The sequence below is a fragment of the Coturnix japonica genome, chromosome 2, assembly GCF_001577835.2.
Source record: "Coturnix japonica isolate 7356 chromosome 2, Coturnix japonica 2.1, whole genome shotgun sequence".
In the NCBI taxonomy this organism is placed as follows: domain Eukaryota; kingdom Metazoa; phylum Chordata; class Aves; order Galliformes; family Phasianidae; genus Coturnix; species Coturnix japonica.
The window spans coordinates 109,727,918-109,743,936 of NC_029517.1; the positions used below are offsets into that span (position 1 = coordinate 109,727,918).

Sequence of the window (16,019 nt, forward strand, 5' to 3'; positions counted from 1 at the left end):
AACAAGCCAAAACATCTCCTCTGCTCCAAGTGCAGATTTTGGATGGCATAAATAGACTTTGCACTGTAAAGAACTGTTTTGAAATCTCCCTTTTTAACATCAGACTCTTTGGCAATCAGCCCCCAGATCCCAGTTCTGTGGCTTCACTCTACCACAGCACAGAACACACACTTGACCCTCATTCCTCATTCTTCTCATTGTGCCACCAATCCAGAACCTCTCTCCCCAAAACCGGATGCTTCAGATTAACCTGGAAAATTGCTAAGCAGAAAGAGAAAGCTCAGATGAAGCAACACACTGTTTTATCTTCCTGCGCTCTTACTCTGACACAGAAGATGCTAAAAAATACATCTGTAGTACCTCCACTTAAAAAAGCAATTTTAGATTTGTAGTTTAGGAAAACAAGTTAAAACTAAGCTTTACCCCACCTTTCTCTCCATCTGCATACAGCCCCAGCAAAAGATTTAACGCAACTCAGTGACTAATGGCATACAATTTCAGTCTTAGTGTTCAATCAGCCTCTTGGAGCAGAAAATATGTAAATGAAGAGTTACAACATGACAATACTCACATAGAGGACTTGTATTTCTGCATTCTCAAGAAATGCATAAAATGATTCCCAGGCAAAGTGATGGGCTTGGTTTGATTATTTATTATTAATAGTCTTTTAAAATAATAATTAATTATGCATGGAATGTAAAGGAGAAGTTATTGTAGTAATGATATTACTGCAGTTTACACAGACAGTAAGCTTAAATTCTTTACAACTTTTTAAAGGTTGCTTTAGAAAAACTCATAGTAACTCTATAATTGCATGCAAGATTGTGTGGCTTTTTCTTAATGATACGTATTAATTTACAACTCTTATCTGCAGAACGCAAGATCAGAGCCAACAGCCTCTCAAGATAAGGACCGTAATGGGAAGAAGCAGCATTTCTGCACCAGCTGCAAAATAAGGTCCATGTCCAAAAAGCAGACAGAGGTTGTGATGTAACACTGGGCAGAAGCTTTAAGAAGATCCGAAAACCTGTGAAACAAAGAGGCTGTGTTAGCCACAGCAAACAGTGTAAGAGCTTGGCATAAGGAAAGTATGCGGAGAATACACAATAAATTACAGAGCCAAGATGGCCAGAAGTAACATCACAGACCTTCTAAAATACTTCAGACAGCGCTGAAAACTGGAAAATGAAGAGAGTGCTGCAGTAAGGCAGGAGAGGAAAGGAATAAAGGGTTTCAAGGAGAAGCAAGGCTCTCCGGTGGAAGGGAAAATTCCAGTGGTGAGATGGAGAGGCAACAGCCATCCAAAGAACAAAATCAGCAGTGAGCAGGGGAGGGAGAGAGCAGACATGGAAATGCCAGCAGAGATCCTAAGTGCTGGTGGGTGGAAAAGAAGGGCCCTGAGGCTAACCCCTGACTTCAGAAGTTGCACAAGAACACGAAATTATGCTTCCACGCCCACTACTTCGTTTCTCTGCTCATGCAGTTCCTATTTTATTTGCTAGTGAAGCATTACAAAATATCGCTAGCAGAAAATGAGAAATGAAGTCAGTACAGACGTGCACTGGTCCGGTTAAACAGGGGAAATTACCAATTCACCAAAGCTCCTGTCATTAGTAAAAAGAAAAAAGAAAAAAATGGTCTTAATGTAGAGCCAAGTCTGCTCTAAAACGCTTCTTCTACAGCGTCAGCATAATGAAGAGAGCGCTAACTCTGCTCTTCTGAGCTCCTCCTGTCCCTAATGACTGCTGTAAAAGAGAGGTTGACTTTGGTTAAATACAGCTCCTCCTATTTCAATACAACAAGGCAGTACTGCTTTTGGGGAGCTCCCTTGGTCTGAACTTCAATTAATTCAAGCTACTAGATATAAACAACAGCCCAGAAGGTCACAAATGCAGTGTTTCAGATCACTGCATTATTAAATACAAGATTTTCCTTTGCTGAAGCATGCAGTCGCCTAACCAAGGTTTGAGTCCTTGAAGTATTTCCTTGTGACAGGATGCTCAGGTTGTAGAGTCACCCTAAACAAAGATGAGGCCGTGGCTGGTGAGTGCCTGATGTGGTGTGAGTGCTCTGAGCACCTCTGCTCACATAGGGCTTGCTGCAGGACTTGCCTGGTACATCCCCATGGTCTGCACCACGGGTAGCAACAGGCTCAGGAGCATGTTTTCTTACCTGAACATCACAGAATCATAAAACAATTTGAATTGGAAGAGTCCTTAAAGACCATCTAGTTTCAACCCACTTGCTATGGACAGGGTTGTCAACCATTTCTCCTTCGTTTGTTTGCTTCTGTATGTTGGGAAAGTGAGGTTATACTTGGGTAAGTAAAGTAAGGGTTGGCATCAGAGATACTGAGCTCTCTCTAAGCTACAACAATGACTGATATTTATTCTTTTCTTTTACATCTTTACTGCAGCGAAACACAATGCTTTGTCTACTTCTAACCCTCACAGAGTCCCTGCCACGCTGTGTGGCCACTTCCTCCCATTATATCACTTTCTACACATCTTTAAAGCAGGTTTACCGACTGCTCTCACTTATTTTAATATGTGTTAGTACCTATGCAGCACTGAATAAAACCACTGCATTAAGCATTACTGTTTTTTATTAAAAGGAGAGTTGCTGTCTTGGACACACTTAAGTGGGCACATGAACTTCTGAAAGTATCAATACCTGAGTAATTCTTTTTTTTTTTTCCAAAAGCTGTTCTTTTCCTACCCAAAAAAGTTCATTTATGAAGCAAAAGGTACGTTCTCTTTTAAATCACCCAGCACAATACCCACAAACGTGGTGGAGCATGTGTTCATAATAGCACATACACATGGACAAGGGAAAGCATGCAGGAAATGCTTCTTATTGTACATAGTCAGCAAAATGGCTATTCTTGAAGTGCCCAGCTTCTGGATGCCAGAAGTTTCACCCAGACAACACACTTGAAATACTCAGGAGAAAATAGTGTTCCAGTTTTACAGAGATTTAATAGGGTCGTCTGCTTCACCACTCCCATCCCTAACCTGAATGTTATTCCCAAAGAAAACGAAGTATATTTGGGATAAGGAAAAAGAAACAAACTATGAGATGCATGTAAACCTCAGTCATCACAAATTCACGCTCCTTATAGATATACATACGTACAGATATCATTGACTTATAAAAAAACCAAATGCTTCATCACTGCTACTTTGCAATCTGGAGTTTGTCAAAACCACCCCAGAACAACAGCGAGCAGCCACCAAAGTTTCAAAGCTGCACGCATGGACAGCTGCCAACAGCCCCACACTTCCTTTTGAGCGCAAAGCCACGCATCTCCATTCTACCTCCTGTAACAGCGTTCAGAGCACTGTGCACCCCCAGCATTCCTGCTGGGCTCTGACAGAACCGTGCTGCATGGAGACCTTGTGTATTTGGGAGGTTTCAGGGAAGGAGGCAGAGGCAGGAGAAGCAGCTGAAGTGCATTAAGCACTGATAGCAATCTCTGGTTACAGACAAATTAGCAGAGTGAAAACTAAAAGAGGCTTGCCTCCCTCTAAACTCAACACAACACAACCGCTCAACATAAACACATGATAAAGAAGAGACATCTCAGTTTAAACTGTGGAGCTGGCAGTGCCGATGAGACTTTGGCTTTTACAAGTGAACAACGGGTGTGCCTTCTCTATCTAAACTAGCTTTAGTGCCATCCTTCGTGAACAGAGCTGGCATTTCTGGGCTCCCAGCCACACATGAACTACAACAGATTGGGTGAGGTCCAACCCTGAGCCCATACAATGTGCTAATGTGGAAAATATTACGCTCTCTTTCCCAGAAAACAAATGCTGGATTCAGTTTCCAGAACCTACTACTTCTATTCCCACTTGGCAATGCCATCAGGGTCACCTATTTATCAGACGCTCTCGTAACATGGAGTTTCTCAACGTGACCAGCCATCGAGTTTGCGCGACCTTCTTCACCAGGGAGGACTATTTTACCTTCTATATTGAAACTGGAGAATAGAGACAGGGAAAGCAAATAAATAAAGCCACAAAAAAATGTTGATGCTTAAAGGGCACGATCCTCAAATTCCCCACACATAACACCAGAGCCACAGGCATCCCAAGTTTCTGCTTGTGACGTTCTCACAGGCCGTGCCACCACAAATATCTGCTAAATGGAGTCTGGCCCTTCCTCATTGAACCCCATCAGCCAGCTCCTGGGGGGGACCTCCACCCACACCTTGCCCCACACAAGAAAACAGAATTCATGTCCCAGGAGATGGGATGTCCATTTTAGAAGGCGTACTCTTGGCATCGCTATTTATTTTCAGTTTTATTGGTTCTTGTTAGCGGGCCAGGGAAGACATACATGACCTGTGGAGGAGTTTTCCTGCTTTGATTTTGTTGTTCCAGAGCTATACATCAGAACATGCCAATATCTACCATATTGGCATCTCCTAAGCATATCTCCGAGACAATATTTAAGCTTCTTCTATAATAAGTGAGCAATTATTTGGCACAGATGATGATACTGGAAATCTGGCAACACACCAGAAAGAAAACATGCAGTCGTGCATCTCCCGAAAGACAGAGTTTGGAAAAGTATTGAACATATTTTTTAAACAGAACGCGGTATGAGTTTAAGGTTGTTAAAATCTGTTCAAATATTTTTAAATTAAAACTACAGCAATTCTGTAAACAAGGCAAGGCTATAAAGTAAGACAGTATATCCGTATATTAGTATATACAGTATATCAGTACACATACTTTGTTCTGGGCCTCACCACAAGCGTTACTCACCAAGTTTTAACTACCCCATTGGTGAGTAAGCAACTCACACTGCTTTCCCTTCCAGTGCATTAGGGCAAGAAAGATTGTCTGGATATTTTCCATGCACGCATATATACTCAGTGCATCACACAAGACAAGGAGCTCTTAACAATGCAATTCTCCTTAGTTCAGCACAGTATAATTTATCCTAACCGTTGCTTATGTAACGTATCATAAAAGCAAGCAGAGAGTAATTTCAGAATACTTGGAACTGCATCTTTTGAACAATGTTAAAGGCAGAGAGGAAGAAAAATGTATTCCTCACTGGAGCTGAAAGGAAGGTTTTAGAAACGCATCTGTTCAATATGTAAAGTATTTGAAAGAGAGTGAGGTTTGGAGCTTTGCTTGTTTTTTACAGGATGGTTGGAGCAGAGGCATACCCACAACAGGAGCAGGAAGGGGAGAACAAGTGGGAGGAACACAGCACGTAGCGATAGATGGGTACGTGGGAAGCTGCAAGGCACAGTGAGTCAACACGAGGTTTCGAAAGTAGGAGCGCAGTTCTAGGCCAGACGCTTAGCAAGTCAGCAAGATATCAAGGGACAGATTTAGCTTGGGCAAACTTTAATTTAAGAAGCAGAAACATCATAGTGCAATATTTGCAACCTGACGTAAGGATGGACTGAAGGAAGAACTGGTTTCAGTTTTGACATCTGACTAAAGATTTTGTTCTCTGTATTTCCTGTTTACTTGATATCAAATATATTAAAAAAGCGTACTGCTAGGATCACAAGGTACCAGTACCACTAGAGCCAACAGTGGTTCAAAAGGCACACGTGGCACCAAAGGATGCTAACAAATCACATCAGTGGAGCCAGTGCAGTCAGCACCTCCTCAGCTGTACCTGAGTGGCCTCTTCTACTGCAGGGTAATGTCAGACACACTGAGACCAGAAATGACCACATCTCCCTCTCACACAGCAAGAATCCCCAGCAGTGCAGAGCAGTTCTGCCACACAGGACAACTGCTGCCTCTTCAGACATGTTTCAAAGCAGGTGCATCCTTCCCTGGCTTGTCTGTGCAGCTCAGCCCCTCCAGATCCTGTAATAGTGACAGGCTATCTTACTTAATTAATACTGAGAACAGTTTGGGTGTCTGCACAACAGGTTGCCGAACAAAAATGGAAATAAGGAAAAGGGAAAAAAAAAACCAACCGAGATTACTAACAACATTTGCTGCATAATGTAATTCAAATCTTCTATCTGTAGGACCAATACAAACCATGCTTATTAATGCCGAACATTATGTCATAATTTGAAACATAATTGAAAGCTTGTTTCTGTACTGCTCTAATGTTAATGATAAAAGCATAGTACATAACTGGTTTATTTTTCTAAGACCAGTATTGAATATACAACATCGATTTTCTCTCCAGTCTTCTTACTGAGAACAACACATAATAAAATGAAAAAAAAATAAAAAATTGCTGCATATATTTGCACCAGGGACTGGCAAGAGATAGTAACAGATCCTCCTTTGTCTACAAGTTAAGTAAGGCCCTGAAGGTGAGGTGTGTGGTAGGAGACAGGTCTGAACTACAAGCAGGCCACCAGCAGCAGCTGGATGTTTACCAGTGCTCAAGGAAATGGCTCTTGCTGAATGTTCCAGATAAAATCGCACTGGAAACAGCTCAGCTAACCACAATGACGCTACCTCTGCTGCTGGTGGATAACAAAGGTCAGGAGCCCAGCTACAACTGAACGTCTGCCATGCTCCTTGATACAATTGCAACTGCCAGGCATCCAGCATATGATGATGCATAAATAAAAAGAGAAACACTCTGCTACTGTTTTCTGGCAATGTTATTCTATACTCTTTACTTCAGCTCCCTAGGGAGCTGTTTTGAAGATGTGGTTACCAAACAAACAATTTCACACACAGCCACCAACAGCGAATGTTTTATCCCAAAATGAGTTATTTTTCTAAACGTCACTTCTATGGAAAGTGTAAACATACATTTGCTTGGGAATGTTTCGAGCAAGATGTCTCAACTCATTTCACCCGCTTTCACTGCATGGTGGAGCAGCAAAGCGCTACAGGATGCAGTTTCCTACGGGATCAGATGAAACATAAGTTCATGTTCCACCCAGAGCTTCCTCCTGGTTTACCAAAGATAGTACTGGTCTGAAGTGTCCCGGTGGATGCTGCAGACTTGGCATCGCATCAACAGCAAGAGTTTCCACAACAGAACTTAAAATAAAGGCATATATAAAATCACAGAACTTCCTGCCTAATGAGCTTGTCTGGTGCACGTGAGGAACAGCGACTAGTTTTTACAGTCGCAAGAAAACTGTAGAATGGTCATTTAGTATGTGCTAAAAATACACTGACTTGCAAGCTTGCAAGACACATGCATTCACTGTGCTTTCCATATGGAACCAACACTGTGGTGCAGAATGCCTGCAATGTATGTTCTGTGCAGTGCGCTGTCAACCACTAGGCCAAGTACACGACTTGGAAACACTAGCAACAAAATGACAGCTACTTCATGCAGACCTTGCGTACCTAACGACACTTCTGCTCTCATATTCTTCCAAAACTATCAAGGAGAAAAAGGGATGAGTTGGATGTACTCAGTTCATATTCAGCAGACTGCTGAAACCACAGAAAGATGTGGTTCTGTTTCAAATAAGATCACAGAATCACAGAATGGTTTGGGTTGGAAGGGACCTTTAAGATCATCCAGTTCCAACCCCCTGCTACAGGCAGGGACACCTCCCTCTAGACCAGGTTGCTTAAAACCCCATCCAGCCTGGCCTTGAATGTTGCCATGGAGGAAGCATCCACAGCCTCCCTGAGCAACCAGTGTCTCACCACCTTCACAGTAAAGAATTTCTTTCTAATATCTAGTCTAAATCCATCCTCCTCCACTTTAAAACCATTTCCCCTCAACCTGTTGCTATGTGCCCTTATAAAAAGTCCCTCCCCAGCTTTCCTATAGGCCTCCTTCAGGTGATGGAAACTCTATAAGGTTCCCAGGAGCCCTCTCTCTTCTCCAGACTTAAGAGCCCCAACTCTCTCAGTCTGTCCCCACTGGGGCACACGTATATACATACATACATATCCTAATCATGTTGAAATATCAGTATTTAGGCTAAGTGCTCCATCCTTTCACACTCCTGTTATCATAAAAACTCCACTAGTAACAGGTAAAACAGGTACCATATGAATATAAAATCTCTATATAAAAGAGATCAGAAAAATATTTGTTACAGAAGTTAATAAAAATCACCTTAAAAATGGCCTTTCATCTATGCAAACCAATGATACACTTTATGTACGGAATAAAATCAGTGGGGTTCAATAAGCCTTATAATAGAGTCATCTTCACAGGAATATAAACGAAGTACCAAAAAGCCCTTGAACATAACGAAAGCACATTATTATAAATATAGAAAAGTCGCACTTTTTACCTAATTCTTTTCATGTGTGAAATTAGTGTTATCATGGAGACTATGCTAGAGAAGTTAAACAGAAATTTCTACAAATATCTGAGAAAAAATTATCAGTGTTAGAACTTGTCTCAGAAGGGCAAGCTCCGTGTCCTTCCTGACCTGCATGATACAGTACTGAAGATCACCATGTAAGCCAGAATATTGTAGCTCTATAGCGTTTAAATAAAATGGTAGCTACAAATATGCTTCTACACAACCACATACACGGAAACCCATTCTTGCACGTCTCACAGCTACACAAGTTAAAAACCACATATCCATTGACTTTTTCTCAGCACAGATGGCATTTCAACAGGACTTTTTTTTTTGCTCCACAGCTAACACAAACCACAAAGACATTACCCTTACTGAATATTGCCTGCTGTTTAGGAGTGTTTTGAAATTACACTCCATTTTTTAAGGGAACTGAAGAGCTGAGAACAAGATGTCCATTCACAGTGGTAGCGAGCAGATAGAGCGGCAATGACTGCTGAATGCAGCTCCTCAAGAACCAGCGCCCAGTGCTCCCTGTAGATTAAGGACACATTTTTCCTGTGTGTCACATTAGAAGAATTCATTGAAATCTGCTTGATAATGAGATCACTGTCCATTGGCAACTTTGGTCACACAGATGAAATAATTCAGCCCTTTGTCTTGACTACCAGGGTAATAAGGTTTTAAAGACATTTCTATGGATGGAGACAAATCTTCCTCATTGCTTTGAAAGTAGAATTTTCAGGAGAAACTGGGAACTTATTTACGTGTATATACATACAGATACATTACACGTGTGTGCATTTACGTATTAGGACATAAGCAAAATCTTTTCAGCCTCCTTTTGAAAATAGCGATTACCTTAAATAATACCGACTCCAGTATCAGACAGTGGGAAAGCTTAATATGACCATCATTCATTGCACCAACAATTCAGTCCGTGTTTAGTTTTTACTAGAATAAAAGAAAAGGGACACTAACACTGGCCATAACCCCAAATAGCTGAATTCCTCTCCTAATGAAAATATTGTTGTATTCTTCAGAAGAAAAGATGCATCGGTTACACTTTAGAGACAGAGGAACAACAAATAAGTCTATGTGATGACTCGTTGCTACAAGAAACCCCACCAAGCAGAAACCAACGTATTCCTGAGAAGTAGCTTTCCTTCAGATTAATATTCACTATGATTTAGGCATTACTGAAAAAAACAAATCTCTGAGTAGTATCATCTCATCTAAAACTCACACTGTAGCAAGAATAGTAACTTGCGAAAATCTTGCTAGAAAGTCTAGCTAGTATATATCTAAGACTGGTCACGAAGGTCAACTGCCTGAGCCACATAACCAGTTTCATTACCAGCTGAAACCATTATTGTAGGCATAAAGCCATGTACAGGAGATCTTGAAGCTCTTGGCTGGATATGCACGCAATACAACAGAATGAAGCAGGACTGACAAAAATATCCAATGGAAGAGAAAGCAGAGATACATTATGCACAAAGAGTAAACTCTTCTTCAGTGACGGATACTACATGCAAATAATTTTTTCAGCAAACTATCCTTCCTGACAAATGGCAGTGAGGACGTAGGAATTTTTATGCCTGTGTCAACAGTATTGGTAGCAAGCTCAGCCACCCCAGGTTCAAGCACCCTTTGAATGGGACAGTCCCCATGATCACATCCTCCGCTCCTCAGCATCACTGAGACCTGACACACCTCATCACGTGAAAGGTCAGATTTCCACAGCTCAAATGCAGACACAAGTACATCTACGGGCATTTTCCCCTTCTCTGTTTCAGCATCTCAAGCAGCTGGTTCATCTATCATGGCAACAAACACCAAGGCAAGGGATGTGGAAGATCTCAGTTCGACGAGTAAGGTGACTTTGGGAATTACAGTTTGGCTCTGTTGTAACTGCAGTAAGCACCTGCAGAGTTTTTACTTGCAATTTAATCTGCATTTTTCAATTCAACTTCTGCTACATTGCTTACATGTCATTTTCAAAGGCCCCTGGAGTTTAATATACACATACAGTCTGAAAATCTAGTACTGGAAAGCAGCATAGAGAAACACTTAAGAACATGACTGCTTTTTGTCTAAACCTCTTTTCCCCCTAACAATGGGATCCTAGAAGACACGTCTTTTTTGCAGCAGACCATGACAAGTAGTTCACCATCAATATTAAGCATAATCAAGCTCTAATGACTGCTTGGGTGAAATCCAATCAAGCTGCACACAAATTTAACTAAAGAAGCCTAGCAAAACAAAGCAACAATTTAATACTTCAATAATTAGCTGCTGCGGATATTTGAAGAAGCTGATTTTAAACACATGGTATTGCCAGCTACCAACATTATTACAGAAGCTCTGAAATATGGGAATTACTCTGGGTGTAATTTTCATTACATGAAAAACAATGGGTTTCAAAGTTTCCAACTATGATGAATGCACAGAAAATAGAACTTAAAGAGATGAGAACATTCAGTCCAAAGGGTAGTTGGAAAAAAGATGAAACGTGTCTCAATGAAGTGATTTGGAGCTGGAAGGAAGTTTGCAGAAGCTTGCAATAAATCTGCAGCACAGCCTGCTTTCTTGGCCTTCTGTTTTCATCCATTTGCCTTGAAAGCACCAGCAGCCAACAAATAGTTGACTCCCTCTGAAGCTGCCTGATCGATCTGTTCTGCCAACATTACATAGCAAATAGAAAAGGAGCTCTTCCTCAGTGAAGCTGGGCTTTTCTAAAACAGAGTGAGAAGAATGCATCTGAATAAAGACCTCTGGGCAAACAAAACAGCACAACGTGATCGCTGGGTTCCTCCTCTTGGAAGTACATCATGAAGTCCTCATTGTGAGGGTATCAGAGTTAAGCAGATACTGCTTTTGATCTCCGAGTCAGGCTCCTGGAGAGGTTTGGCTAGGAAAACATGCAAATGTTCCCATTGAAATGCATGCTGCACAACCAGCCGTACCCAGTGGGCCGCAGGGATCAGCAGCAAACTGCCCGATCAGAAGGTTGCCCAGAGCTACGTTCCTGGAGATACCTGGCAAGAAAATCACTCTGGGAAATAAATGCGACACTGCCTAAGCTGTCTCCTTACAATGGTGGCCAGAAAACATGGCTACCATTTATTCTGTTGTAGGTTTCTATGCCTATATTAGAAGTGCATAAAACAGCAATGAGAGAAAGAATTCCTTGAGACACTTCATCTACTTTATTTCAATTCCTTCACATATTTTTCCAATAAATTAAGAACTAATTAGTGGATAATGTACGGGTACGTGATGAAAAATTTATTGTGAAATAACAGGGCAACTCTTTAAAAAATCAAAGAAACACAAAACAGGAAGATCCAACGCATATGACTGTCACTGTAGGTGGCACTACTTAATAGTGAACCAGCAAGGCCAAGGAACTGGAGGTTTTTATTGCACAACAGCTATTTTCTCACTATTAGAATTAAGCGACCGAGCTTTTGCTCTGTCTTTTTCTTTAGCAACACAAACAATGTAGAGAAAGTTCAGGAGTTGGAAAATTTTGGTTTCTTCTATTTGTTCAGAGGAAATACAGTACTGGAGGGAATATAGGGGTATAGCAAGTGGATAATAGATATTACACAATATTTTGAGATCATTTAGTAAATTTACAAAATTATTAAAACACTGCCACCCCCTAGAAGGGCAGGAGTGATGCCTGTTCATTTCCTTCCTTGACTCTCTAACCCTTCTGGATGTTTAAAGTTGCTCCCTTCCCTCACACCAGAAAAGGTGTAACATCTTTTTGACGTAAGGTCAGAAATGCAGAGAAGTTACAAAGGGCTTCCAGATGCAGCTGGTCAAATCACATCTGTTTTAAATGGAGTTTCAACCCCACCATCAGTTCCGCATGTTTACCCTTATGTTTCACTTGAAAGAAGGAAACTTTACCCCTTGTGGTCTGCTGCTCACCATCCAGTCCCCACAATATAAGCAGCCTCTACCAGACCTGAACTGCAATTGCTATCCAGGCCCTAACTCTTGCTCTCCCATCTGTGCTGCCACCGGTCCAGGCTGCTTCTCATCTTTCTTGCTGACTTGCTTTGAGAGTAAGTGTGGATTCTGGTGCAAAACTGATGAAAATACAAATGAGTGAAAAGGCTCTGCTAACTTCTACACCACTGCCTGCTGGGGACATCATCTTTGATTGCAGCTGACCTCTGCAGATGTAGCTGCTCAGAACACCAGCAGAGCTGGGCTTCCTTCTGCCTACAATGCAATGCTATTATCCCCTGCGTGGCACCGCTCTTATTAGAAAATGACCTTTCACTACTCAGATCCCAGGGATCTTTTCTGTGTTTGATCGCTTGTAGTTGAACTGCAGGTCAACAAAAATGTATTTTCCTCTGTTCTGTAGATAAAATCTCAATTCTCAGAGATAACTGCAGTTTGAAGTGGAGTTGTCAGACCGTTTTCTCCAAAACCGGTACTCTAAGCACCAAAACTGATGAAAAATTTACACTTTGAAAAGTGATAATGAAATCTGAATTCCTTGCTTCATATTAGACAGCTCATTTACTGAGCTAACGGTTTCACTGGGCTCATCTGAGCTGGAGAAGTTGGAACGCTATACACCTTGCACAGTATTAGTACACAATGAAAGAAGGAAGAGATCTGACAAAGGAAAGACTTCATGCTTTTAAGTTCGTATCTCAGTTTTATATTCCAAAATTTTAAAAATAGCCTAAAAATAAAAAAACAACAACAAAAAATAGCCCTGATCTTCTAATTTAACCCAGCAGAAACTTCTGATGGAGGAGCAGAGAGAGACAGAGAGGTCCGCAGGTATAATGAAAGATGAAACAAAAAATGTGAACAATCAGCTTTAAAAGCTGATTTGCATTTCAGTATTAACATTCTCCAGTATGTAATGAAATACTGGTACATTTAGCCTGACGCTATGACTTTAAAGATCTGCCCTATGCAGCACCTTCAGTATGCCAGGAATGTGATGGTCAGGACACCTCCCTGGATGAGCCCAGGGCACTGCTCCAAACACAACAGAATAGCCAGAACCCTCACCTTCCAACCTCCAGAAAACTACGTTACTGCTGGGCTGTTACATACTATGGATCTATCCCTCCTCAAAGAACAGAATTATATTGTCCACATTGTTCACTAGATTGTCATTTTCCATACATGGCAACCCAACCGTCTCCCCTATACATTTCCATCTACAGTAATTTCAGCACACCTTAGTATGAAGCACCTGAAATGCCAGAGACCACGATAAAATATCTTCACATGCTTTTACGTTTATAGTCTGTGAGCAATAATCAAAGAACTGCAGTACTACTGAGGCCAGGTGTCTGAGAAGCAGCATTCATCACGCCAATATTTTTTGAGCTGCTGAATATTTGAATACAGAGCCTCACAAAGATTTTCATTCACATTCACTGGTATCGTTAAGAACAAGATGAGATGGGATGGACTTTGTTTCATTTAGTGGTCAAAGTGAAGGATACCTTTCCATGTTACCAACCCTCTTGCAGACGCTTCTCCAGAGCTCTTATGAAGATACTCATATGCTCCTGCTAATGAAGATTTTGCAGTAGGATGAACTTGTCTCTAACCCACCTCAACATTGTTCAGGGTTTAGTAAAGTTCAACCTTCCTCTTCAATTTGGCATCTGAAGCGAAACTGATCATCTCCTCATCTCCATCAAGGTTTTAAAACAGAACAGACAGCAAACTGCATTTTCATAGCACTTTGAAACACTAGCTTAGTTTGTTCTCAAGATGGTGTGTATAGCCATATGAAACTGAATTTCATATTCACCTACTTACACAAAAGAATATTTTTTTTTCTCAAAATATTTCCCTGTAAGTATTTTATAATGAGAAGTGCAGTGCTGCAGTCACCAAAATTTATGTGCATTCACAAGAAATCCAAGGAATAAGAATTAAGAAAGCAACAACAACATCCCTAAATTCCCATTTCATACAGTTTTGATTTCCCTGCACTGTCTTTTCCTCACCTCCTTTTTTCTATTAATCCATTTCATGCACCATGTCATGACTCAGCTCTCCCCCATGTAAGCAGATAGCAGAAAATATGATACTACAACCTCGATATCCAGAACAAGTCACTGCACATTTCTGTGTAATAGGTGGCTGTAGGGATGATCCAATGTGTCATTCAGAAGATTATTTATCAGGCAAAGCTGAAGCTGGGTCAACAGTCTCGCCGTGTTAAGATACATCCTCTTCTGTGTGTATCTCAGTTGCAGCACATGATAATCGCAAGACCATTGCAAGTCCTACACTTCTGATTGCCTCAGCTCCTTCTACTACCATTTTCTACTTCCTAGCAGATCTCTCAGGTAGTGGAGCTGAGAACAACTTTGGGCTGCTTAAATATGAATACCAGTTTTAACTGCTCACAGTACACTTGGCAAAGCTGCCTTCAATATCCCACCAGGAAGAAAAAAAAACCCAAACACACAAGAAAAGCATAAAAAACCCCAACAATCAACAACAAAACCAAACCAAAACTAACTTTCCTCACCTTGCTGGAGGCACATCAATATTTGAAGAAACAACCTTGCGCTTCTGTTCCAGAAGACAAACAGAACGAGTGTTTTCCTTTTCATACTCATGAACTCTGCTGGTTTTTTTGGTCTCTGCTGTTTTTAGATCTTCCTCCTTCGTGGTGAACAGGAGAAACTGATGGTCTGGCAGTTTTTGACTGATGTCAGTTCTTATATCCTCCTGTTGAAATGCGGGGAAGGTCATTTCACGCTTGATGCTGGTTGCCTGCAAAATTAAAAGTAATCATTAAATTTTCCTCTTAGTCTTCTAAAAAGTGGTGGTGTTGTTAAAGACCCAACCTCCATGGACATTTTCTCCTAATTAGCTCTCTGAACCAGAAAATACTATTTCTTCGCTCTTCCTAAACTCTACAACTGCTATTCATTTCTCCATAGGGTCAAAGATAGCACAGGAAAATAAGCAATTCTTGGCAAAGCAATCCACTAGCTCTTAATGCTAAATAGAAAAGGTCCTGGAACTGAAACACTGTTAGCCACAATACACACAACCTATATTTAATGCACACACATTTGTGCTGTGTAACTATTCAAAAGAAATTACAACTGTTCTCAACCTAAAATCCCATTAAAAAGCCAGAATTTACATAGACAGCTTTCTGAAAGGCAATCAAGAAATTAAGGAGCTTGTGACAGCCATTATTTATGTGCTTTTAACATCAGAAGCTTCAACCGCTAACATGCCAGAAGTTCAGGACTGGAGCTGGGTGGCAATCCCCTCCATTGAAGCCAAATGGCCACCAGAGGACTGAACAACCTGGCTGGAATAAATGTGCTTCCAAAGCACATGTGTGGTGTCCGGAAGTCTTCAAGACTTGCAAAGTGGATTTTTAGATACCTGTTAATATTACTACATATTATTACAGTGGAGAGATCCAGGATGGATTAGCATCAAATATCAACGGGACAGATAAGCGGGAATCCTTTCCTATGTAAACTCTGTCAACTTACTCCTCCTTCTTTTCATTGTTCAAAAAATGAATGTGCATGTAATTAATACCTATGTATACAAATATATATACATCCTCTCCCCACACATCTATTTACAGCTTTCAAAGCATGGCAGGTGTAAGAACAGTCTCACCTATTTACAATTCAAAGGGAAGAGTCTTGCCAAGGTAATTTTGTTTTGTTACACAATGTGTATGTCGTATTTGGGACCAATGATTTAATGTCTCTCATTCTCATGTTTCCATGGAAGGTTTTTT

The 16,019-nt window shown here is 40.9% G+C and overlaps 1 protein-coding gene across 1 annotated transcript in view; it reads right to left on the reverse strand.

The window, feature by feature from the left end:
- The window catches only part of ZNF704 (zinc finger protein 704), a 60,961-nt gene that overhangs the window by 32,598 nt on the left and 12,344 nt on the right, over positions 1-16,019 (reverse strand). The window contains exon 2 of the mRNA XM_015855876.2: positions 14,772-15,019. Coding sequence (XP_015711362.2) covers positions 14,772-15,019 — 248 coding nt within the window. The remainder of the gene's footprint in view (positions 1-14,771; positions 15,020-16,019) is intronic.